Source organism: Maylandia zebra, linkage group LG3 (genome assembly GCF_041146795.1).
Source record: "Maylandia zebra isolate NMK-2024a linkage group LG3, Mzebra_GT3a, whole genome shotgun sequence".
Classification (NCBI taxonomy): domain Eukaryota; kingdom Metazoa; phylum Chordata; class Actinopteri; order Cichliformes; family Cichlidae; genus Maylandia; species Maylandia zebra.
This window is the reverse complement of record NC_135169.1, coordinates 34740821-34766562: the sequence shown is the minus strand read 5'-3', so window position 1 is coordinate 34766562 and position 25742 is coordinate 34740821. Positions and strand designations below refer to the sequence as shown.

Here is a 25742-nt window from a genome sequence, read left to right as displayed (position 1 = left end):
AATTGGCCCCGAGGAAATCAAAGGCTACATCTCGCCTTCTCAGCTCAATGCTGGGAAGGCAGATTTTTGACTCACGCTGACGGAAACCACCTGCCAGCTTGACTTCATTATTATGACTATAGGATCAAAGTATAGGTGCAGAGCGCACAGGATGATCGAGGCATGGCACCTGATTGCTAAGTTACCTGTTGGATTAGTTTTACGCGTGTTACTGCATCTTAATCAGAGCCATCATCGTCTCTCTCTCTCTCTCTCTCTCGCACTCACTCTCTTGCTATAATGATTGAAACATTTATCTCGAACAAAAAGGCCACATCTTACGCCCGTTTTAATTTGTTTTTTAGACATCCAACGGGCTTTGACGCCATTGTCGGTTTTTTATTGAAAGTTTATGGCTGCAGCGTGAGAGTGTTAAGAAAAATAAAGCTGGGGGGGGCGAGATAGAGAGAAAAGGAGAACCGGGGAGGCTGTGTGTTGCACGCCATTCAAATGCAAATATCATAGAACAAGGAGTGGTTCTGTGTGCGTGTGTGTATATAGTGTGTATGTGTGACTGTGTGTGCGCTCCCTGTATGTGCATGCAGTGGGGCAGCAGTGGGAGAGGAGGGGCGCAAATTGGACAAGTTTTTTGGGGGGGTAGAAGAGACTTTAGAAAACAGCCACACACACGGCAAGCTTCATGTGACACGGTGCAGCCCGGCGGATTTCCAAACATCACTTTTTCTTTTTGGAACTTTGTTCCATGAAAGACCCGCTCTTTCAAAACTCCCCCTTTCTTCTTCTTCTTCTTCTTCTTCTTCTTCTTCTTCTTCTTCTTCTTCTTCTTCTTCTTCTTCTTTTTTCTTTTTTAAAGCCAAGGACTTGCAGCTTCTTAAATTTGGATGCTCTCGGAAGCTCGTCCAAGTGCGCAAGAAAAAAAAACTGCCATTGAACCGACGGATGCCCCCCTCTCCGTCTGACTCGCCGTGAATCATGTCACGCCGGAAACAGAAGAGACCCCAGCATCTCGTTAACGCGGATCCAGGGGGCCCGAGGCTGCAGTCGCACGGTGAGAAAACATGTTTACGAGTGTTCGTGCGCTTTTTATTTTTGGATTTTTGTGTTTCTTTCTTTCTTTTTGTTAAATCAAAGCGGCATAAGATTGTTATAAACAACATTGCTCACAGGCTACTGGCTGCTTGTGAAATTCACTATAAGAACTTAAATCTTTAAATTCATTTACCAACGCAAAAGTTAGCATTTAAGTCATGAGCGGGTTTTCTTTGATTTCTTTTCTCGAACTTTTGCAAGTTCATATTTGCATTTGCATTCCGACAAATGCACCTGATTTAACTGACTGAAAAAAAGTCTCACCTCACAATTCTGCTTACTAGTTTAGTGCAATAGATCCCACTTATAAATGAGACCTGGGGCACTTTGGACGGGGCCAATAAACTTGCTCTTGTGGGTAGGATTAACTAACATACATCTGTGGCCATTTTCGTGTGCTGTTCATCCTCTTGGAGACCAACAGGCTGCTCAGCGCTGACTGCTGGAGGGCTTTGATTAGTATGGAGCACTCTCTTACTTCTTCACAATAAGGTGCAATAGGGTGGGGGCGGGGGGCAGTGGTTTTTTTGGGGGGTAAAGATTAATCTTCCACCCTTTCTGTTCTGATCTTCTTTTGCTCTTCATCCATGCTTTTCTTCCTTATGTGCCCCTCTCCCCCTCATTTTTCCACCTTTCTTAATACAGCCCCCCTCCCCTTTCTTTGCTCCTTCTTTCTCACCCTTTAGCCCTATTGACTGTATACTCCTAACACAGGCGGGGGGATTGAAAACATTTCAGAGAATATGGAGGTTTTTGTCACATTATTAGTGGGATATAGCTTCTGATGCATGCACCAGCTCCCCTGGGGCAAACTCTCACAATTAATAGTGGAAGTTTTAGTTTGAGGCTTATCTGCTTGCAGGTTTGCAGGGAAGGAGTTTCGCTTGAGGTACAGTCTTTCATTCCATCACTGTCTCTCCAGGAGGGAGTAGTTAGTTTGTCTCTCCATTGTTGTTACCCTCCCCCTCATTTCTTTTTCTTTTTTACTCTTTCTCACTCCGTGCTCAAGATTTCTGAAAGAATTTGACCCCTGAGTGCCAGAGGTCAGATTAGTTGACCAATCAGAGTGTGTGGACAGTGCCCAGAACCCTTAGCTTGGCCTGACCCCTGACCTCCACTGTGACGTAAGGCGGGGGAGGGTGAATAGGGAGATGAAAGACGTAACCGCTGTAGGGAGTGGGTTAAGAGGGGCTATGGGTTGTCTTGGTGATGCCCATTGTCCTCTAAAATGTGTTGCTATAGCAGCAAGGTGGTCTGTGAGCTTTTTTTTTTGTATGTGTGTGCACAAGATGTTTGAGGAGTTTTACTCTGGAGAGCACAGATTGAGACAAGATATCACAAAGACTCGTGGACGGTTGAGTTTCTTGTTTATTTGCATGTTCAAGGCCACTTTCCAGCAGGAATTTCTTTTGATGTTGTAACTGTATCTTTTGGTATGCACACAGAATTTTTTAAAACTAAATTCATAAACAATAATGGAGGCAAAGGAAAAAACAGAGTTCAGATAAATTCACAAAGCTGTATATTTGGGTTGATATCGGAGCTTTGTCAAATAAACATGCAGGTTTAAAAAAAAACAAAACCCCCCTCATCATTCTTCTTTTTCTTCTAAATCCTCAGATGACCATCTGGGCTTAAAGTCACCATCCACATCTCTCGGCTCAGAAGTGACCTCATCAGGATCCTCCTCCTCCTCATCCCCCACATCTCTTCAAGACTGCCAGCCGCCTCTGGCCCCTCGCCCATCCCCTGGAGGGCTCCACGCGCCCTCCTTACCCAGCGAGAGCTCACCTCCTCCCCACTGGCCCAGCCACATCGCCCCCTTCACAACATCTCTTCCCAACACCCACTCCTCCCTCTCCCCGGACTTCCCTCACCCGTCGCTGTCTTCCCAAACTCACTCGCCTCCCCCCCTGGGTCAGACCTCTGGTTCCCACAGCCAAGGGAACTCTCACTCCACCATGACCTCCCCGCAGACTGGAAGTTCAGCCACCACCACTACCTCCACCTCCTCTTCCTCCTCCTCTTCTCAATGTGTTCCACCTCACCGTGAAAGCTCAAGTCCAGGTCAACAGCAGGCCACCAGCTCACCAGGGGAGCAGGGACAGAGCCAGGTCCCTCCCACACTGGCGGTGCTCTTAGAGGAGCTGAGGGTTTTACAACAGCGCCAAATCCACCAGATGCAGATAACAGAAGAGATCTGCAGGCACGTTCTGAGGCTTGGAGGAGCTGTCTTTGGCCAGGACAACAATGCACAAGCCAGCGGAACGGAAAGCAACCTGAAACCTAACGGAGCAGCATCTTCATCCCCAACGCATCCTTCCACTGCCACTCCAGTCACCACAGCCTCGTCACTTTTGACTGGCCTTCCATCAGCTCTCTTCCCTCAACCGGCTGTCTCCAAGTCAGGCGCTTCACACAACAACAGCAGCAGAGCTGCATCTTCCTCTACCTCGTCCTCATTATTATCTTCTTCTTCCTCATCTCTTTCATCCACTATTAGCTCCTCTGTTGCCTCCCTACACCCCTTGTCCCTGTCGCTGGGCCTGCCACCGCGCTACCTCCATGAAAAATCGTCTAACACCTCTTCATTCGCTCACAGTAATGGCGTCAGCTTCCCAACTCCTTCACTTCCTCCCACCAGCCATCCCCAGGACCTCCAGTCCAGCTCCTCTCTTACCTCTGCCTCCTCATCAGGACGCCCTCAGCACATCTGCCGCTTTTGTGGGAAGGTGCTGAGCAGCGACTCGTCCCTGCAGATCCACCTGAGGTCCCACACAGGGGAAAGGCCCTACCAGTGTCCAGTCTGCCTGAGCCGTTTTACAACCAGGGGGAACCTTAAAGCTCATTTCCTGCGACACAGAGAGCAGAACCCAGAGCTGTCGCTCTCCCTGCTGCCTCCAGCGCTGTCAGAGCAAACGCAGGGCGGATCGGCCACAGGGAGCATCCAGAGGAGGCGCAAACGGCGAGCTGATGATGATGAAACATTTAACGCGGTGAAAGGAAGTGTTCCCGGCATCACAGAGAGCATGGCTTTAGGATTCCTGTCCAGTGGCTCGGCTCGGGCCTCGCCTTCCTCCCTACCTCTGCCCCCCTCTGTGGACATGGCTCTGCTGTCCACAGCTCATTCGCTGCTACAGCTGAACAGAGCTTCAGCGGCAGCCGCTGCAAGCGCATCCAGCAGTGTGCTCCCGTCTTCCTCTTCGTCATCTTCGTCCTCTGTGGGCAGCCAGTTTAAAGGAGCAAAGCAGCAGCGCTTTGACGAAAACACTCCTCCTCACTCGAGCCTCCATTCAGCCTCGCCGTACTCCCAGCTGGCTCACCTGCCTAAGATTCTCTTCCCTGGAGGTACCTCCCCTCACCACCTCGCGCTTCTCCGACCACCGGGACACCCATCCACCTCCCACCTCACTTCGCCTCATCAGCTACCTTTCCCTTTCCCACCTTTCCCCAAACCATCTGCCTCCTCCCCCTCCTCATCCTCTCCCACTACCTCTACCTCTGATACATCCAAGTTGCAGCGGCTGGTACAGAAGCTTGAAAAGCAGCCTCACCCAGGTGTCTCCTCCTCTTCTTCTGCCTCTTCGCCCTCCACCTCCTCACACACCACTACTGAAGCCAACGGAGACACCCATGGCCACGACCTGACCACCACCTCCAGTGCCTACCGCAGGGAAATGTTGGCGGCTCTTGGACTGAGTCCTAGTGCTAATGCTGCAGGATCAGAGACAAGCCAGGGTTCGGGCGCTACTAGAACTACCCCATCTCTCCCCGCCGTCCAGGCTGCTAATCAGTGTGGTGTGTGTTTGCGTGTTCTTAGCTGCCCCAGAGCTCTTCGCTTGCACCAGGCCACACATTTGGGAGAGCGCCCGTTCCCTTGTAAGCTTTGTGGTCGTTCCTTCTCAACAAAGGGCAGCCTTAGGGCCCACCTGGCCACTCACCGTGCGAGGCCGCCCAATAGCCGTGCCCTGAACTCCTGCCCGCTGTGCCCACGCAAGTTCACCAATGCCCTGGTTCTTCAGCACCACATCCGCTTGCACCTCGGAGGACAGATTCCGCCCGATGAAGATGTTCCCCCCGAAGATGCTGCAGAAATGGACAGTGGCGTCTTTGATGATGGTGAGAATGACTCCATTAGCTCCCAATCTAAAACACAGCTCCTTCCTTTGGCCTTAACAACAGGCACCAAGTCTCAAATTGATGCTCTAAGCTCAGGGTCCACTTTTAAGCAATCTGCAGCTAATGACACCACATCTGTGAAGACAGAGGAATCAGAGCGCTCCACGTCCAGTGTTAGCCCACCTCTGACCCATAACCTCACTTCAGCAGGGCCAGAGGACAGCATCCCAGCTGACAGTAGCCTGGTGAATGGCTCCATGTCCTCTGAGGAGGAGACCCACACTGACCTGGGCAGCCCTTTCAAAGCACCCCCAGCTTTGGCAAATGGAGATTCAGAGGGTGACGACGTCCCCCTTTCTCTCTGCATTTCAAAGCCTGGTGCAGAAAATGATCTGCCACACAGAGGCGTTAATCATGATGAAGAGTCCTCGACAGATAAACCCACAATAACTCCTGATAGTAACCCCACTGCAAATCCCGTACCTTCACTCCCCCCTCCTGTCAGCCCCACAGCTATCCCAGAAGCAGATGAGGCCTGTGGCAGTGCACCACATGAGTCACAGGAACGAGATGCTGCCCACAGTAAAGGGAAAAGTGAAACACTCAGAGAGTCTTTGTCTGGGTTGGACACAGAGCTGGAGAAGGACACTCCAGAAAAGCCTTCTGCGGATGCTGAGCCCTCGGTCCCAGCAGCATCAGCACCAACACCAGCACCAACACCACACACACAGCCTCATCGCCCAGAGAAACCCTACAGCTGCTCCCACTGTGGAAAGGCTTACGCTAGCCGGAGCGGACTTAAGGTGAGAGAAGAGATAATAGATAGTGTGATGTAAAAGTTTTTAATTTGAGATTTTGTATCTGTAAATAAATATCATTGTGTCCTGTCAACAGGGTCATATGAAGACCCACCCCGGCGTGCTGACCAGTACCCCCTCCAAGGCTCAAACCAATGACAATGACTTTGCGGAGGATCGTAAAAACGCCGCACAGCAGGATGAAAAGCAGGGATTGCTTAAATCCCCCGAGAAAGGCGACAGCACAGATCCTCTGCCGAACAGCGTCGGCTGTGACGCGGCAGACGAGGCTATGGACACCACCGCGTAGAAAGTTAGTGCTGTTGAATGTCAGTTTTTAAGGGTCCTGACAAGGGAATGTATTTTTCTTTTACTTAATAGAACGAGATTTGTTTCCTAGCGTAATAATAATTCAAATTCATATTTACCTTTTTGTTAGGCAGATAGGTCTGCTGTAGTTTATACTGTAGTATGATTCCAGTGATTTTGTGAATGTAGTGTTTTAGCTATGTATTTTTCTATTTTGGAGACCACGGTGAGGCCTTATTTACACACTTCACAGCATTACCATGAGCTGAATTACTTGTTCTTTTTTTGTTATCGTGGTGCTTGTTCAGCACAGACTCTATGATAGCTGATTTTTGTGGTTTTTTTGTTTGTTTTTTTTAAAAAGAAGAGTGTCCAGAATTTTACAAAATGAAGTCAATACCAAAACAGGCCAGATTAGGAATGGCCAGAGTTTGTAAATACAGCTGCGGTTACATTTTAAGACTTCTTATTGTTTCCTACTTTGTTCCTTTTTTTTTTTAATGTGATGCTGCTGAATGCATGTGCCGAGCTACACTGTGAGCTGCACTTTGCCTTGTGCTGCCGAAAAACCTGCTGAAATGATTGAATCCGTGATGCTGTTTGGTCGTAATGCTGCCGGTGACTGTGTGAGTCCCGTACTTAAAACTGTAAGCTACCCCGGCCCTCACAGGGCCCTGTTTGCGTTGTTGTATTGATGGTTGCTGTTATCTGCATTGTGAAACCCGCAACAAGTATGAGCCCCGTCCGTTATAACCGCCCTCCCGCCTCCTCCTTCATCCTCCCTTCTCTCTCAGAGCACTTGAGGGTGTCCTGCTCCTGCACCAACTGTCTGCACTCACTGCATTCCTGCTTTAGCTCAGTTTAGCTTTTTGTATGCTTTGCTCCCCCCTTTGTAAACCCTTTTTTCTTTTTTTTTTGTAGCAAAGACAAAAATATGTTCCCATGAGATGTATAAAAGATAAATAAAACAAAAGGCAATGTGAAGAGGAGACCTGTTTGTTGCTCGTCTGGTGGGTTTCGTTTTGTGTGTGTGTGTGTGTGTTGGGGGGGGGGGGGGGCATTTTTTTTGTCTGGGTTGGGTTTAATCCCGTGTCTCTGTGAAGTCATCTATCTGTTTAAGTATTCTGCTTGCATGACTCTTATTCTGTGTGCACACTGTTGGTCAGTTTTCTCTTGTTTGTTCCAGTTTCTCTGTGTGTCTGGATTGGAGGAGGAGGAGGAGGAAGGTGGGGTCCTTTGTCTGAGACTCTGGGCTAGCTGTCTCCAGATTCTGCTTTTTCTTTTCTTTTTCTTTTTTTGCTCTCGGTGTCTTTTAATATGTTTCAGTTCCCCTGCGCTGTTCATGTGTGTGTGAGTGTGTGTGAAAAGGATAATCGGAGCCTGTATGAGTGTGATTGAGGGTGCAGCTGTAGAGGCTGCCACCTCCCTCCCTATACCCCCCCTCTCCTGCCTTTCGCTCCCCTTCTCTGTGTCATACTCTCTTTCATACTCACTCCTTTTTTCTTTTAAATTTTCTCTTTCATTTCGCTCCCTCACTCTTTTTGCTCCACCCGTCACCCCTACACTCCCCCGTGTAATGAGCTGACACACAGGAAGCTCTAATCCTCACACAATGCCGGCCCTCGTCCCCCCTCGCACAGTGACTGGGAGCGGGACAGGGGGCAACAGGGACCAACCTGGTCCAGCTGTCCCCAAAATGGCCGCCTTTAATCCCTCTAGTTTTTTTTTTTTTTTAGCCTGCAGGGGCTCCCTGAAACCATGACAACTGGTAACCAATGAAAAGAATGCCCAGGGCAGGGAGCGGGACAAAGGGGGAGAAAGGAGCCATGTGTGAGAAGTTTGTCCACATGCGTTCATGAGTGACAACGGATGTGTCTCAATCAAAAAAAAAAAAAAAGACAAAAAGAGAGAGAGCGGGAGCGAGAGACAGAAAAGAAGCCATTTAGATAGAAGTGAATATAAAATCCAACAGGTGTGATGCTGGATGTGTTTACAGGCTTTAATCACGCCTCATCACACTCATCAGTGAGCTTTAATCAACCCTCTGTGGGCATCAATCATCTCCAGGGAAAAAGGACAAAAGTTTCTCAAGGGGTCAAAGGTCAGCGTTTAAACCTGTTTAGCCTTGGAGCAATGAGGAATTAGCATCGTTTTAAAAGACAAAGAAACTGATTACTTCACAGTCGCCAGTAATTAATTTGATCTGATTAATTAAAGCTGCCATTCAAGCGAAACATCCTCGAATAAATCCTTAAAAAAAAGGCTTATGATTAATTAGTGATTTGATTTTTGAATCGGGACAATAATAGCTGTAAAAATGTGCAACATGAGTCACGTATTTTTAACTTTTTAAATCATTTTTTTGTTCCCCAGGTTGTATTAGTGGGGCAGGAGTTTTGTTTGTTTTGTCTCTTTTTCGCTCAAAATGTTCTCGTTACGCTCTGTAAGTATTCGCCGATGGCCACATCAGACATTTCCTCACAAACAGAGCCGCACAGTTTTACATCATAACTGTGACCGACACACAGGAACAAAGATGAAGTATTTGGATCTTCTGTGAGTTCATTTTGAGCATCTGGTGATTTGATTGTTGAGGCTGATTCTTAATTAACGGTTTGTCTGCAGGGACCTGGCTCTTACATCTCCAGGTTAAGTGTTTGCCTGTTAATTAGACATAACAGAGATCAGAAAACGGGTCAGACAAAAGACAAAATGGAAAAAACAAAAATGCATCATGAAAATAAAAACACAAAATTTATGTTGTTTTTACTTTATACATTTGTTTTTATGTTCACTGCAAACCCTTTTACTTTAGAGACTTTATTTCTTGTAACTGACCTGTAGCAGCCTACCTGTAGTACCTTCACAGCCCACCAGGCGGACCCAACGCACACTTTGGGGAGAATCAAGAGTAAGCAAACAAAGCAAACAACAAAGAAAGAAAGATAAAAATGACCTACTGGTTTTTCTACTTTTCCATAATATCTGCATTATTGAAGGTTCACGTGCGCTTGATGTTTTTTCTCTCGGATCTTTCTCTTTTAAATCATCTTCATTTCAGTCAGAATCAAACCGAGATCACTAGAAACTGATAATTTATCACCATTCAGTTTATTTCATATCCACAAGAGGGCGCAATAGCTTGTGTTTGGTCATCCATCAAACAGCAGAAACACAGAAACGTATGAATTACTTGTTGCTATCAGCAACACTGACGCGACTCTTAATTAAATGTGCATTTAAGCCTCACACAGACACGCATCAGCTAAGTTACGCTATTTCCCTCAGTTTTATAAACCAGTATAACTGTTTTATTACAATATTGCCTGTGTTATAAACAACACTGTAATGGGATGTACTTAAAGTGAAGGAGAAAACGCAGGCTAGTCTTACATGAGTGGATAATTACGACCATTGTTCGGATGAGCCTTAAAGTGAACATTTCTAACAGCATTATATCATCAAATTGTCTCCAGATGCATTTGCATAATAGTAATCGTGGAAAAACCCTCAGTCCTCCTTTTATTTCCACTGTCACACTGATCAGAGAAGAGCAGGTAAGCTGCAGATAACACCTGTGTGATGGGCGAGATAATTGAATCACACACCCGTAGGAAAACAATGCTGAGGTGAACTAAAGCCCTCCCACTCTCGCCTTGAACTCGTTTCCTTGGTCGATTAAAAGCGTCGTTGGGAACCAGAAGTGCACAACACCTCAAACGCATCAGCCGAGGAAGGTCGGAGCAAAGCAGAACAAGAGGAAACCGAGCAGCAGCACAGCAGAGAGAGAAGAGGAAGGCGCATGAAGTGGTTTATTTACGACTGTGACAGGGAGGCAGGACAATGAAATAACAGAACAGAGAGTGGATTTTGAAATAATACAGTATTTGCGATCAGACTGTGCTGCAGTGATTTAGAGGACCCCAAGAGGAGCAGAGAGGAGCTGAGGAGCCTCTGGAGAGGGTGAGTGTGTCCCCCCCCCCCCCCCCCCCCCCCCAAACTGCTGCTTGTGTTTCATAATGATTTAAGTAGAAGTGTTAATTCAGGAGAGTTGTTTTATCATGCCTGGCTGCTTTTACGAGTGAGTAATCTGAGATCTTTTACATGAAGAAATAACTAATTAGAAACCCTCTGATGTGTTTCAGATGTTTCCACAGCTGCCTTGAAAACATAATGATACTTTTTATTATCGCTGCTTCATTAATCTGAACTGTTACTTGTGTCCCGTTGTGTAAACAACAGGACTTCCTGTATCCAGGATGTGACCTTAAGTAGCTCAAAAAGAAGCCTACTTATCAGCAGCTTTTGAACTTTGCACTTTCTGTCTGCAAGAGCTTCGCCTCTGAGCTTCTCCGGCATGCTTCACGTCCAATCTGCTGTCCTCCTTCTTTGCAGTGACTCCTTCATCAAGACACTTGCTGCTGCTCCTACTGCTGCTGTTGCCACGAGGTATCTGAACTTCACAGCCTCTCTTACATTCTCCTCACAAAAGCTTCATGCTTCTGTGAGTCTGTGTCTGTGTGTGTTCATATCAGGCTTTCCATGCTTGAGTCTCTCCTGTATCTGAGTTCCTTATTACTTACGAGCTGTATCCAGTTTACGATCTTTGGATCGATATCTTGCATTTATGCTTCTCCGTGTACCTCTACACCTGACGTATACTTATTTATATGCGCTGACTTTATGAAAGAGCCAGAAGCCTGAATGATCAAAGTGTAAATACTGTAAATAACTACACTTTAAATTGGCATTAATGTAGTGAAAACACTGTCATTCAAAACAACACTAGCAGTTCATGATATGTAAAGAGATTGTGTAAAGCCAGATTATTGAACCTGCTGCCTAACGTGTCTGCATCATCATCAAATTGCACACATGCTGACGATAATGAACTTTGGAAAACATGTGACCTGTGGCCGCTGTGCTGACACTGAAACTCTGCATATGCCGGCGTAGGTGGATCTGGGAGTCTAAGTGTGAGTCTTAGTCAGTGATTCTTTCTCTGCTTGTGGTTACCAGCGAGAAGCCGGTGTCTGAGGCACGCAACGTGTTTGCTCCCTCCCCGTCTCTCTGTAAATACACTCAACCTTAAAAGGCCATTTGGTGTGCGGCCTAATGGCCCTCCAATCCCAAAATCCCGCTCTCGAATCCAACCGTGTCCACACTCGTTGTGCGTTGTCTTTTCTGCATGTTTGTTCTGACATTAGTGCCTCTGGCATGCGAGTGTGTTTTTGTGTGATCGGATCGGGACAACGCGAGTATTTGCTGTGTGTCTGAGTTGTGACAACATCGCTGATATGACCCCTGCGTGTTGCCTTCACAGATGGCGGGAGATAAACGAAGATAGCTCGAGGAGGAATTTTCCAATCTTCATCACACAGCAAGGCCAAACAAACCCTCTTATTTTGTGACTGTTTTCCTTTTTAAAATAAATTAAAACCACCAAACTCAAACAATGGCTTCTCACAGCCTCATCCCGACAGAAGAGCCGTCCAACGGCGGCCCCCCGTCAGAGAAGTCAGATGACTCGCAGGAGTCCATGAAGCTCAAGAAGGAGATCTCCCTCGTGAACGGAGTATGCTTGATCGTGGGGAACATGATCGGCTCGGGGATCTTCGTCTCGCCCAAGGGCGTCCTCATCCACAGCGCTTCTTATGGTCTTTCCCTGGTGGTGTGGACCATCGGCGGGATCTTCTCCGTGTTCGGCGCCCTGTGCTACGCCGAACTGGGGACCACCATCACCAAGTCCGGGGCCTCCTACGCCTACATCCTGGAGGCCTTCGGGGGTTTCATGGCCTTCATCCGCTTGTGGACTTCGCTGCTGATCATCGAGCCCACCAGCCAGGCCGTTATTGCCATCACGTTCTCCAACTACATGGTGCAGCCCATCTTCCCCACCTGCATAGCCCCGTACCTGGCCAACAGGCTGCTGGCTGCTGCTTGCATATGTAAGTACACATCTGGAGACTGAAGATGAGTCAGTGCGTGAGTGCGTGAGTGATATCCAGTGTCAATAATGCCTAATAATCTGTGTTACAGCCGTGGTTTCACATCTATGACAGATCACGTGAGCTGCAGAGACTAGAGAAGTGAAAAATGGTGGCAGTCGGTTAGAGTCAGCAGGTCTACAGCAGAAACACTCACTAACATCTGATTAAAGAGGAACCGATCCACCCTAAAATCATCCATTTGGTAGATTAAGTGGGAGGAAAAGCCACTTTTTACTCAATCTCAGAGCAGTGGCTTTGGAAAACCTGGTATGGGCTCATCACACAAGGACATGAATCACAGCTTTTCCTTTTTCTTCCTGTAAATGTAGAAAGATCAAATCTACCACGAGATAAAGACTACGCAACTGCACACTGAGTCAAAGGTGCAGAGAGAACTTGTTAATATCTTCCAGATAAGCCCTGATAACAAATATATGTCCTCCTTTAAATCCATTGACCCACCTAAAAGGTGGGCGCGCAACACACACACACACACACGCTTGAATGCGTGCACACACACACACACACACACTTTTGTGCCACGCACCAGTAAGCAGAGGACGACAGAGAGGCTGGTAGCTATGAGGTAAAGTCCTCCCTGCAGGGGCACTCTGACCTGACAAGCCTCTCCTCTGATAGCTCAGCCAGCACATGAGTGAAGCGCTTAAACAGCACCACTTCCTTTTAAGTGAAGGCAGTGCAGTAAATGTAAGTGCAGCTGCTGTAATGAAGTCCCTCTGTTTCATATTCACCTTCACCCTATTTCACTCAAGACTAGAAAAGAAAGGTTTTAGACATGGCAGTGCCGAAACTGCTCTGACAAGACAACATGTAAGTTCTGTTTTATAAAAATTATGATAAAACACAAGAACAAACAGCTTGTAGTGCAATGAGGTCATGTGTAGACAGAGAACTGGGATGGGGGTGAATGAGGTCCTGGGTTTGAATCCACCGGCCACCCGGGGCCTTTCTGTGTGGAGTTTGCATGTACCTGTGTGGGGTACAGCATGCTTCCTCCCGTAACCCAAAGATTAGTTTAATTAAACTAACAGACCACATGTACAGATGTGAGTGTGAGCGGTTCCCCGTTTCAGGGCGTACTCCACGGCAGCCGAGGTAGGAGCCATCGTGACCTTGAACTGATTAGCAGAATAAGATAGACAGTTGTGATTTCAGTACCTTAACATGACAGATAAAAACATTCAGATTATAATAAGTGAAAGTTTACATCCTGTGTAATAATTTACTATCGAATGATTTGAGTTGGACTGAGTATTTAAAAGTCTGGTTGGGTCAAAGTGTTTTGCAGTGGAAGAATTTTGACTGATTATCTCAGATGTCGTGTAACTGTATAACTTTATTAATATGCGCGGGCCATGCTTCTATAAAACGTCCAAATTTTGAGTAATTAGGTCATTGTGTGTGCAGTTTTTATCTATTCTTGTCTCTGTGATGTCAAAGTGAGAGGAGACATCTTTAATATGGTCATTTCAGATACATTCAGCTCAGTCCACATCCACGTACTGTTCAAACGTTTTGTTTGTGAGGGGCGGTTATCAGAAGCACGTGAACTCAGGTGTAAAGTCCGCCCAACCCGTACTCAAGGTCATCGTCTGCTAACAGCTACGCAGTCTTCAGCATCTCTGTATCACTGGCCTGCCTGTCTCTCACACCTGATCTCAAACCTCCACCTCTGGGTGGCACAGCCTCCTCCTCCATCACTCATCCTTGATCGCCTCCATCTGAGGCATTGTGCTCTGCTGTGTTTGAACAGGCATCCTGTTATTACCCTCTAGCTGTCAGTGTGGTGGAAGATGATGCATTCCTGTTTTGGTCTGAACTACAGCAATTAATTTACATTCATTAATAAAAAGATTCGCTTTCGCAAAACTGAGTATTACACGCTATCAATGGAGATAGTAATTTTTACGATGTCCCGTGAACTAGGCGGTCCCTTACTGATAAGGTGCCAGAGTCAGAGAGCGTGCGTGAGAGAGATAAGTGACAGAGAGGAGCAGAAAAACATGTTTTCCAACACCATTAATGCTGATCAAGGTGAAGGAGGGCAATAAGGAAGAATGCAGCAGGGACCACTTTACTTATCAGGACCAGAGGCTGTAGGTCAATAAGTGCCAATCGTGACAAATCTCCAACCTCAGGCCGAAACATACAAGCTCATCAGAACAGATCGGTGCTTGTTTAATTATTTCTTCTTTCAAGCTTTTAAACTTGGTCTCACTTCCATGACCGTACATGTGTGTATTTCAGTATGTGTGTGTTATGTGCTGCACTCAGCTGTTTCCTTGTCTGACAAACAACTATCCGGTCTGCTTGAGTCAGCAGCAGTGCTTCCTTAAATCAGCCGCTCTCTCACATGGAAACACGCTGGCACAGACACAAACACACAAACACACACAGTTTAAAGAGCAAATGTCTGTTGCTGTGCGAGTCTGTGTTTGAATGATACGTGTGTGTTCATGTGTTTCGCTCCCTCGCCTTCAGGTTTGCTGACCTTTGTCAACTGCGCTTATGTCAAGTGGGGAACCCGAGTCCAGGACTTCTTCACCTACGCCAAAGTTATTGCTCTCATCGCCGTCATCATCACCGGCCTGGTGAAGATCGGACAAGGTGCTCAAACACATCAGCAACTCACACACATTTTTTCTTTTTCTCGTTTTTCTTTTTCTTCTTCTTCTTTCGTCTTTTACCCTGTCTCTGTCACATCAACACTCTGCATGTCCTCCTTCACTAAATCCATAAAAAAATTATCTGCTGTTATAACTAATATAAAACTGTTAAAGAACAATCAGATAAGATTGTTATGTGGAGGGTAGGAGTTTAATTAGGTTAACTACATGACGCTCACACAGTGCCATGCTGTCACTTCCTTCTAGGTCACACCCAGAACTTCGAGGGGCTATTTGATGGCTCATCTCGAGATCCAGGAGCCATCGCTCTGGCTCTGTATTCGGCTCTGTTCTCCTACTCTGGATGGGACACCCTCAACTTTGTCACAGAGGAGATCAAGAACCCAGAGAGGTGAGTTAATACGCATGATGTCACATGAACCATTTGCCACTATGAGCATTAAATCATCCCATCATATGGGAATTAAATTACTTTGGTTTCAAATGTATAATTCCATTCCTAGACACCGGAGTATGGAAGCTCATTTCTGCCAATGAAAATTTTTTTTTTGTCATGCATAAGTCAAAATTTCAAGTTATTATCTCAAAAGTTGGACTTTGGACTCAAATTTCTGAATAAGCTGAAAATTTTATATAACATGAATTTTTGACTCACGGATGATAGAAAACATTTTCAGTGATGGTAATGGGCTTTTTAGACTTGAGACATTAACAAACAGGTTCAAATGTGACAGGTTTTTCTCTTTACACCCAATGGCCTTTTTGACAGAACCCCAAAGTGGTTTGTGTCACTTTGTCCCAAAGATATAGCCTCTAATGACCAGCAGGGGGCGACTCATGTGTTTTTGCAAAGAAGAGAAAACTACACTTTTGGCTTCGCTGCTCTGTTACCTTATTATAAATATTTAACTCATGAGTTAATGCTTTTAATGGCTAGTTTAAGTCTTATCCCAAAAAATTAACATCTTTATTTTATAAACCGTGTTCCCCCTTTAGAGCCAATGGCCAGAATAGCAGACTAGCTTACACTTAATTTTACATTTGCAGCTATTATATTCACAATTACATCTTTAAACATACAACAAGCAGTCTATGAGCAGTCTACTTTTCCTGAAGCATCTGGATAAAGTTCAGAGTTAAGGCTATAAAACTGAAATGATCAGTGCATGACAAAAAGTAGAGGTAGATGGACTTCTACGGCCTCCTCTTGTCTGAGTACCAAACAAAACACAGAGGTGAAAAGCAAAGGGAGGGAAAATGGGAGGAGAGGCTCTGAAGTATTCTCGTGTGTGTTTCAGGTTTATTCTTTGATTCACACAGCCAAACGCTGACCAGCAAGGCCACACATGTGATTAGATCAAAAGCCTTTCTCAGAGTTCACAGACAGAATAAGTGACAAACACCCGCTCCTTATCACTTAATATCCTCTTGACTCAGAGACTTCAGACAAAACTCTGGATCTTTTCTCTCTATAAGAATCTCTCTGATCTCTTTTGCTGCCCTCTGCTGTTTCTCTCTCTAAACTACAGAAACCTGCCTCTGGCCATCGCTATTTCCATGCCCATCGTGACTGTGATCTATATTCTCACCAACGTGGCCTACTACACTATCCTCCCAATTCCTGCAATCTTAGACAGTGATGCTGTGGCTGTGGTAAGTTCCTCCGATCCACACTGAATGATGTAGGCTTGACATGTACGAGGTGTAGCTTTTGTTGAAGAGTTTTCCCTCTGCAGACATTTGCAGATCAGGTGTTTGGTGTGATGAACTGGACCATTCCTCTGGCTGTGGCTCTGTCCTGCTTTGGAGGACTCAATGCCTCCATCCTTGCTGCCTCCAGGTATCTCTATCGTTCTTTAGGCTACTTTGCGAGGTCATTAAAACCAGTCAAAATAAACCAATCCTCATCATCGCTTTATTTTGTGTCTCGAAAGGCTGTTCTTCGTGGGCTCCAGAGAAGGCCACCTGCCCGACTTCTTGTGCATGATCCACGTCAACCGCTACACTCCCGTCCCCGCCCTGCTCTTCAACGTCAGTTGTTTTTTTCTTTGTTGTCTAATTGTTTCAATTTAGTGCCATGCTTTTTTGGCCCTCACCCTTACTCACCATGATTCCCGTACTTTCCTGCAGGGCGTCATGGCTCTCATATACCTGTGTGTAGAAGATGTCTTCAGGCTGATCAACTACTACAGCTTCAGCTACTGGTTCTTCGTTGGTTTGTCCATCCTGGGCCAACTATATCTGCGATGGAAGCAGCCGGACAGAAAGAGGCCTTTAAAGGTATTTAAATGAAATGTTTCAGATGTATGTGCAGTGTTACCTGTAAACAGACAATAGTAGACTGATGCTGCTGCTGAGATAGAAAAGTGAAGCCAGTGTGAAAATATAAAATCTCCACTTTTTATTGCAAAATCTTTACTGCAGCTCAGGAAATAACCGCCGGAGTGAAACAATCAGGAAAATAACTCCTGAACACATTTAATTTTTGAACTGCACACATGCTCAGACTGGTCACTGTGTACTCACAGGCTGTATAACAAAAAGGAGGCAGCCTTCAGGTTAGAAAAGCATCTAATTCTAATAAAGTTCTAATTCTTCAACCTGCATTCTTTCTACTGGCCAGCAGGGGGTGACTCCATTGGTTGGGCTGATTATAATGATTCCTCTCTCTCAATTTATGACCTACGTAAACTCTTTCGTGATGGGTCTACGACCTTTATCGCTTGGTTTAAGTCCTATTAAAAACAACATGTGCATTTCGTAATTGATGACCCTGTATTGAGTACAGCAGTCGATAAACTGGAAAAGGCTTTAAGATCCAGCATGTTTCACTTAATCACGTTGGCGAAAAGAATTTTTGAGGCAGTAATTCATCCCACCGTCTCACCCGGCTCTCTCTCTCTTTTCCTTCCACAGCTCAGTTTGTTCTACCCCATTGTTTTCTGCATCCTCACCATCTTCCTGGTGGTGGTGCCTCTGTACAGTGACACCATCAACTCCCTGATCGGCATCGGCATCGCCCTGTCGGGAGTGCCCGTCTACTTCCTCTGCTGCTACACCCCGGCTCACAAAAGACCGCTGTGGCTGCGAAGGTTCATCGGTAAGATTGGGAAGAATCCAGATGTTTTTCTGCATTATTCTGATCATCAAAGTGTAAATGCTTGACCTAAATCCTGCGTTCTAACCTCCTTCATGTCTCTTTTAGCCAAATGTGGCATGGGGATTCAGAAAGTGTGCTTCTCTGTCCTGACCGAGATGGACATCGACAAACTCGAGTAGAGACGCTCGTTTTAACGCCCTGCTGGCGGCCGGTGACGCACAAACAACAGACTCTCAGCTCAGCCTGGATCTTTGCCAGCCGCCGCTGTTGCGAGACCGCAGTGGACCAAACATTTGGGCTTAAAGCGGGATCCAGTTCTCAGACCCGTCAGCCACCACCCTGTGATGATGTTAAAGAATGTGTTAATGATGCTGCTCATAGGCGGCACTTCCCTGAAGCCAAGCGTGACTTCGGACTGTATTTAATTATGTCAACACAAGTAGTTTGTTTGAAATGATCTAAATGCAAAACCTTTTTTGATTTCACTTGAAGGTGGCCGGTTGTTGTTGAAATCGGTCCAGCAGGCTGCATCTTTGGAACCGAGAGCGCTGCTGATCGTGTTTTTATCATCATTTGCTCACAGAAACAGAACAGATGAGACTGACTCCACGCTCACTCAGGTGGATGAACATTCATGAAGTTTTATAATGTCAGAGACTACTGAAGGGCTATTTTTAAACAAGTGTGAAACAGCTTGAAAAAGTTGAGCTGCAAACATGTATTTATAATAAAATTACTCGTTGACAACATGAAGACAGCCGTTTGTTTTGTTGAAATAAGCAGACATACAATAAGGTTGTGTTGAGGCAGTTTACATTTTTATTAGAACACATATTCATACCCCTAACTCTTCTATCCATAAATATGTACACAATTCATCATTACTGCCACGCTGACAGCTGGTTGGATTTATCCAATAGTGTCCTTCCATGGTCTCGTCTTGCTTCCAGCAGACTTGTCTTTAGCTGATGCTGCTGCTGCAATGGGAGGTTTCTGCTCTAGAGGATTGTGGGTAAAAGTCTGTCTCAGTGGACCTGCAGGGAGAAATGAAATGAGACAACTCTTAGATAAACCACGGTGGCATCAAGTGATAAAAGTCCGGCAGCAGAACAGCAACAAATCAAACAGCTCCACCGAGTGTTTAGGAGGTGTAAAGACAAACACGTGTGGAGTCTCCCCCTACCTGTGACCTAGAAATTAATCTCAGTAGCCATCATGAGGAATGTTTCAATTCCTAAAATATATCTGGAAGATAGAGGTGGTTTGCAGGAACAGCCATAAACACGGACACACAGGTGTATCCTGTCCTTAGAGTGTTTTTAATCTTGGTGTGTGCAAGAGACAGGATGCTACAATGATGATCAACTGCCTGATCAACCTCTGTCCTTCTCACCTGTGCGTGGTGAATAAAAATAGTTCCCGTGCACTGCTGTCATTGTGACTCCTGACATTTAAGTTGTCATGAACACTTAAGTTCACCTGGACACTCCCCCCACATTAAATAAAGCACTACATTGTTGCCTTCTTCATGTCTCTTCATCGCCTCCTCCAGTCATATCTCTGATGAAAGGAAGTAAGATGTAAGGAGAGGAGATGAGGAAAGGAACTGAGGATGCACAGAGAAATGAGACGAGGTGCAAACATGTGAAATGTCTGCTGTGAAATATAAGCTCCAAACATCTAGAAATCAGAAAACGGTTGCTAAAAAGCCTTTTTTTCACAACAAGCTAAACTTTGATCTTTAGAATATAAAATGTCCATATTAGTATTTATTAATATATATATATATATATATATATATTAACATTACTTGAAATATCACTTTCCTGCTAAATTTACAACCATCCAGCAGTAAGTCTGATCAGGTTTCACACTCAAGAATCTGTATTTATCTCTTTAAACGCTAATTTATTTAACACTACTGATTACAAGAGTTTAAAAAAAAAAAGTTAATTTTTATACTTCCCAATCCTTTATTAAAACCTGTCGTTTTTAAGGATCTTAAATTTTTCTTTTAAGCTTTTAAAATGCAGTAAATTCCTTATAAAGCAGGTAGTACTGAAGTAGCCACTGAATAACTGCCCGGATAAATCCCACAGAAATAAATTGTATATGTCGCACTGTTCGGTAGGTTAAGGGCACATGCTCTTGGCTGTCTGTGTGTGCATCAAAGGTCAAAGCCATTTTTAAAATTTTTTTTTTTAAACAGTTTTTAAATAATAACACATGTTCTTCCACAACTACAATGGGGCTACTTAGGAACAAATACACACAACAATCAGCTCTAACCCTGCAGCTTTTCAGCACATGAATCCGTTCTCCACCTGCTCCATAACAGAACAGGGACTACAGCAGACAGGCCGACCGCCTGACAGGGTAGCTGACTGACAGGAAGGATCAGGAAGCGGGTCAGCAGTGAATAAACCTTCAAAATAAAAGCGAGTGAATTCTACTCCGATAAATTGACTGTGTCTGGTGTCAGTCTGTAAGGTGGAGGGCAAGATGACAAATGTACTTGGGTCAGAGTTTATATAAATGAGCAACCATTTCAAATAAAGTTTTTTTCTCCCTCCCTCTAAATAAAGTGAGTCATTTTTCTGCAAGGAGGAAAAAACCCCTGACAGAGACCAAAAGGTCTCTGTGGATGAGCTGAAGACTGGGACTGACCTTTGGCAGCGAGGTCCAGATGATTTTTTATTCTTCGCTCACGCTCTTCCAGCTGGTGGGCCAGCTGAGCGTTCTTCCAACCTGCAGACCAAACCAGTTCCAACACAGACAAACACAAAAACAATCAGAGTGGAAACAAAGTGCTACAAACTACAACTAGATTTATAGTCCTACTCTGTTTATCGACAGATTTATGCTCACAACACCAACCCTTTTTCATGCTTTCGATCAATCCGTCGCTCTGTGGCAGAGCGGAGGCCGGGTGCTTGATCCTTTCAGGGATCTTCAACTTTTTTCTGATTAAGGGGTGTCTGAGCAGAGCCACTTGGCACAGAGAGAAGCAGTTTGAGGTCAGCCAGTAGGTAAAGACTGCCTGAAGTTTGTACGAAGAAAAATAAAGATGTTTCAGCGATGTTTTTTATGAGAACAATAACAGATGTGAGCGAAAGAGTCACTAACCGTGGGGAAGTTGATGGTGAGAGGGAAGATGACTAAAGGCATGATCCTGAACACCGTCTTCATGGCTCGCAGGTTGGGGTTGTCAATCCCAGACTCTGCACCCAGCTGAGGAAAAAAAGATGGTGATGAAGTGGGTCAGTAATTTTTTACCATCACTCTCTTTTTGTTGCCGTGTTTCTTTTGGGAAATAAGAGATCTGAGTTCACCTCCAGGATGAAAAACATCGTTCCAGTGACGGCCAAAGGCAGAATATAAAAAGGATCTGATGCCGTCAGGTCTGCAAACCACAGCATGCCTCCTGTCTGCATGCTGGGCACGGGCAGATAGGCCATCTTTCTCAGGGCGATGAAGAAGGAGATGAAGACGGGTGTCTGAGGGTTGTGGGCAGATGAGTGAGGCCAGAGAGAAAAATGGGAAAAACAAAGCTCCAGCAAAAACAATCTCAAACACGTTGAAGCAACAAAGCAAAGTCAATGATAATAACTAGCATATCTGCAAAGGTACACATACATTCATCACTAATTTAACAGCCATGAATAGTTTCTCTGTTTTATGATGATGAATCCATGAAGCTGCTCCCCTGCACCAAACACACGCCTTTATTTTGAAGGAAGGGACATATATTTGACATATGGCTGTGTTTGTGATGTCTAAATAAAACCCTTTCAACAAAACCCGCCATGGCAAAAAGCTAGACACCAAAATCTTACTTACAAACTGCATTTTTAGTGTTTCTGTGTTACAGTCAAGATGAACTAAAAAGAACTTCTTGTTAATCATAAATGCACCTAAAAATCTAAATTCCACCTTTGCTTACACTGTAATAGCTGGGAGCTCCACATAAGCAAGTACTAAGCTGAAGTGTAAAATTTGTTTAATTAGTCTGCCTGAAACATTCATGCCAATAACACAGAAAGCTGAGAATAACTGACCTGCACCAAAGGGATCAGGAAGCCACGAAGAGGATTCACATCATGTTTCTTCTGGAACAGGTTCAGGTCAGAGTACGCTTTGGAAACTGTGACAGAACCAGAGACAGCAGCAGCAGCAGCTCAGGATCAGCTGAATGTCTAAAGAGTGAGTATAAGGCCATGAAGAAAGAGGAGAGAACATTTACATTCAAACTTGTTTCCGCTCTGCTTGGCCTCATTCATCCTGTTGGTCAGTTTGGTCATCTCGGGCAGCACGTTGTTCAGCTTCGCCGCCTCTCGCTGGCCCTTCACTATGACGGGAAACACAGCCAAGCGAGCCAACACGGTCGCTGGAGGAAGGAGGATGAGAATAGACGCAGGAAATCAAAAACAAGGCGCTTCTTAAAGAAAACTTGAGGAAAATATAAACCCAGCCTGTGTTTGGGTGGCCTAAAGTGACGCACTGATACTGACAGAGAAGAAGTGTTAAAGCATGCTTACCCACAACAATGGCTCCCCACCAGGGCAAACCCAGATCCATGTGAATGAACTCTAACATATTCTGGACCAGCCCCACTGGTGTGTGACCAGCTAGTCCAAGCTCTGCTAAACGAGGCTCTCCAGCAACGGCCTGCAGGACCTCCACTGCAGTCGGTGCCACATCAGCGACCTGCTCAGAGACCGGTTGTGTTAAAACAGGAGCAGGGTCAGCAGACACGAGAGGAAGAACAGAGCTCTCTGCTGCTGGTAACACACTGGAAACTGTCCCACCTAGGATCTAAAATGATTAAAAATGACAAAAGCACCAAATGATTGAAGTGATCACGTAGCTGAGGGATGTGGAAGATTTACTTTGGATGCAGACTCACCTGCTCAGTGACAGGCTGTGTGACAGACTCCAGGACTGGAGGACTGTTTAAAGTTTCTGTTACTGGAACTGCAATGGATCCACCATCAGGCGGGATCTGTGAATGTCAAGATAAACTCTACACATCAGTTAAGTAGAAATGTAATAGTGTAACCTCACAGGAGTTCAATTTGTTTAATTTCAGTGTTTCTATAAACTGGATCCAGTTGTTAAGATTACATCAACTTGTAATGTGTTACTGGATCCTACGCGACTCATTTCACTCTACAGTCCACCTGTGGCTGTGATAGAGGATTTAAATCCTACAGGCCACTCCCAATCCTGTTACATGAAGAGGCTAAAACATTTGACACACTTTAGTTTGACACACGACAAACACAAACCTTTCCAGGTCTTCAGGCTGGCCACTGCACTCCAGTAAAAACTCACAGACACTTTTTTTTAAACCAACATTTAAATAATACCGTGACTACTATCAGTTTACACCAGTAAGTGAGGAGGCTCAAGAAAACAGTATAAGTCAGATTAACTTTAATGTGTGAAAAAGGTTAAAGAATGGCATAGATCTAACTGTAGTGACTACATAACCTGTGTGGCGACCCACCTGTGAGCTGTTGTGTCTGATGGCCACGGCATTCACCCAGAGGAACTTGTCATGGTGTCTGCGGCCCAGCAGAGCCCTGGTGGCAGGGCTGCGGCACTCAAACACTGTGTGGAGATGTGACCTCTGGATTAACCGCTGTGTGGACAGAAGGAGGACAAAGACCTGTCGGTCTGATACACTAACTGCAGAATAACCTTTTTTTTTTCTTTTTTTTTTTTTTTAAATAAAGACAAGAAGCAACAGGAAAGTAAAAAAATAAAGCTTGTATAATTAATGATTATATTTCAAATTGAATCCTTAGAATAATTTACTAAGCTACAAGTCTCCTGCTTCTGAACCAGTTCAGTAACAGAAAACAATATAAGATGTTAATGTTTTACAGCTGCGTCTTTTCTACATTGTGTAATAACTAAAACCAGCGCACTGAATGAACAATGGGCTGTGAGGGTGACTTGCATTGAAAACGCTACGTACAGATAAACAGAATCAACCTTTTGGGATTTACTTACCTGTATGATTGGGCATGCATCAAGACTTTACTGCAGTAAAGTGCTGCTTGAATTAAACAATGTGACTTATATAACTCTTTGGCCACATAAACTAATGCAATGTGATCCTTTTTAAATATGATCGTCAATCTTTGCATTTGTTTAACAATTACTATAATACATCCTTAATAGATACATTGACGTTTGGGAAAACATTACATGTAGTTCAAGTTAAACCTATATTGACCTCTAGAGGTTTGCAGGTGACTCCTGCAGGACATGGGTTATTAAACTTTGGCATAGTTTAAATGAGGTTAATCTATTTTCATAAAAACTCTCATTATTATACATCGGAGAGAAAAGCTGTAATGGTTCTTTATAAACTGGTAGACTGTGCAGTCACACTGATGTAGCATTACGGATTTTCAATAACATCAAACAAACTCCTACTAATTCCGTATTTCAGTGTTTTTAGCTGACCTGTCCGCGCTTTCTGGTTTAAATCCAGCTGGTTTTACAGTTACCCTGAACAGCAGAGAGTCCTGTCTTTCTTGTCTTTGCTGGAGAGCCTGTTACTGTCAAAGTCACACAGGAGGCATGATGCTAGCCGGCGAGCTAGTTAGCCGTGGAGAAAAAGCTATTTGTATCTTTGCTTCGGAAGCACAGACAAAGTACCGAACATGAAACTGTGAAGAAGACCTACGTGGCTCCAGATGTCTGAGAGAGGATGGCCGCCTCGGCTTGGTTTGCCTGTCTGTCTTAGAAAACATCTTGTTAAGCAGACCGGAGTCAAACCGCTCCTGACGGCAGCCATGTTGACATGACAGACAACCTGCTACGGAAAGCGCAAATAGTCAATTTCAATTTCAACAAGTTGCGCACATATATAAAAACACGATGTTGGTTATTTCTACCAAGGAAGTTTGTTTATTTGCATAATTACATTTAAAAAAAAGTCACTGCCTGAAAATCATAGCAAATTTACCAAGTGGTTTTGGTTTGGTCCACTTTGGAGTCCAGGATCCAGGATTATTTGGAAAGATGACCTTTTAACCTTTTAAAAACTGAGACTCAAAGATACAAAAAACAATCAATAAACAAGCCTAAGTCACATATAATCACAGTCTGGAGTGTTACAGCAATGGGTGAGACATGTTTTCACTTTGTGTTACTGATGGTCACGTTATTACTAAAGGTTGTTTAACATTTGAAATGGTCTGTGTGCTTTCTGTGGTTCCTTTACCCAGTTTAAATATTACATTAAAAATGTAATGGAGACTTTCATGCAAGAAATTGTCTGTCTCGTCTTTTACACCTCTATTTCTTGTTTAAACCATACTGAACAATCTAGATGAAGAAACGTGAAGATGAAGGATTTTCATATCAAGGAAACTGAAACACGAATGAAAATCACTTAGTGTTATTCCCATAAAGCAGAAAGTTGCTCTTTCATCGTAAAAATCGCATGACATAAAATGTAAGGTAATAAATATAATGAAACAATGATGAACAAATGAAACAAGTGACAATAACCAAAAACCAAAACAAACAATTAAAATCCTCAAACTTTATATGTAAATAACTTTCATTTTTAAGTTGATACCAGGTGGCACAATTGACTCCGTTTTAATGTACAGTTAATCATCAACACTTTAGACACTTTAAATAAAACCAAAACAAAACAAAATAAACA

The 25742-nt window shown here is 44.6% G+C and overlaps 3 protein-coding genes across 6 annotated transcripts; 2 read left to right on the top strand and 1 right to left on the bottom strand.

Annotated features, from left to right (window-relative positions):
- Positions 1-650: 650 nt before the first annotated feature.
- On the top strand, positions 651-7303 carry si:ch211-212k18.5 (uncharacterized). The gene is made up of 3 exons (XM_004562752.4): positions 651-1048; positions 2710-6011; positions 6103-7303. Exons 1-3 carry the CDS (start codon positions 973-975, stop codon positions 6313-6315), a joined length of 3591 nt encoding a protein of 1196 aa, XP_004562809.1. The 5' UTR covers positions 651-972; the 3' UTR covers positions 6316-7303.
- A 2657-nt stretch (positions 7304-9960) lies between these two features.
- On the top strand, positions 9961-18805 carry slc7a7 (solute carrier family 7 member 7). 3 transcript variants are annotated; one of them, XM_004562660.5, is made up of 11 exons: positions 9961-10277; positions 10710-10763; positions 11638-12262; positions 14807-14932; positions 15199-15343; positions 16482-16605; positions 16689-16792; positions 16887-16983; positions 17083-17232; positions 17869-18052; positions 18158-18805. In XM_004562660.5, exons 3-11 carry the CDS (start codon positions 11770-11772, stop codon positions 18229-18231), a joined length of 1497 nt encoding a protein of 498 aa, XP_004562717.1. In that variant the 5' UTR covers positions 9961-10277; positions 10710-10763; positions 11638-11769; the 3' UTR covers positions 18232-18805. The 3 variants fall into 3 exon arrangements, with proteins under 3 accessions (XP_004562717.1, XP_004562718.1, XP_012777740.1); XM_004562661.5 differs by lacking the exon at positions 10710-10763; XM_012922286.3 differs by lacking the exon at positions 9961-10277 and having other exon boundaries at positions 10622-10763.
- Positions 18806-18848: 43 nt separating this feature from the next.
- oxa1l (OXA1L mitochondrial inner membrane protein) lies at positions 18849-24884 on the bottom strand. Of its 2 annotated transcripts, none has more exons than XM_012922287.2 (11): positions 24753-24884; positions 23562-23696; positions 22959-23054; positions 22591-22867; positions 22296-22439; positions 22111-22196; positions 21385-21549; positions 21179-21283; positions 20930-21092; positions 20720-20800; positions 18849-19086 (listed from the first exon to the last, which is right to left on the bottom strand). In XM_012922287.2, the coding sequence occupies exons 1-11, from the start codon at positions 24861-24863 to the stop codon at positions 18962-18964; spliced, it is 1488 nt and encodes a 495-aa protein (XP_012777741.1). In that variant the 5' UTR covers positions 24864-24884; the 3' UTR covers positions 18849-18961. The 2 variants fall into 2 exon arrangements, with proteins under 2 accessions (XP_012777741.1, XP_076737882.1); XM_076881767.1 differs by having other exon boundaries at positions 23562-23665.
- Positions 24885-25742: the final 858 nt, after the last annotated feature.

Coding starts and splice junctions, on each gene's coding strand:
- si:ch211-212k18.5 (XM_004562752.4), top strand. CDS start 973: ATGTCACGCCGGAAACAGAAGAGACCCCAGCATCTCGTTAACGCGGAT. Junction 1,049..2,709: donor CCCGAGGCTGCAGTCGCACG/GTGAGAAAACAT, acceptor CTAAATCCTCAG/ATGACCATCTGGGCTTAAAG. Junction 6,012..6,102: donor CTAGCCGGAGCGGACTTAAG/GTGAGAGAAGAG, acceptor TCCTGTCAACAG/GGTCATATGAAGACCCACCC.
- slc7a7 (XM_004562661.5), top strand. CDS start 11,770: ATGGCTTCTCACAGCCTCATCCCGACAGAAGAGCCGTCCAACGGCGGC. Junction 12,263..14,806: donor GCTGGCTGCTGCTTGCATAT/GTAAGTACACAT, acceptor CCTCGCCTTCAG/GTTTGCTGACCTTTGTCAAC. Junction 15,344..16,481: donor GAGATCAAGAACCCAGAGAG/GTGAGTTAATAC, acceptor TCTAAACTACAG/AAACCTGCCTCTGGCCATCG.
- oxa1l (XM_012922287.2), bottom strand. CDS start 24,863: ATGGCTGCCGTCAGGAGCGGTTTGACTCCGGTCTGCTTAACAAGATGT. Junction 22,440..22,590: donor GTGGGGAGCCATTGTTGTGG/GTAAGCATGCTT, acceptor TCCTTCCTCCAG/CGACCGTGTTGGCTCGCTTG. Junction 19,087..20,719: donor TCTGGACCTCGCTGCCAAAG/GTCAGTCCCAGT, acceptor TTCTCCCTGCAG/GTCCACTGAGACAGACTTTT.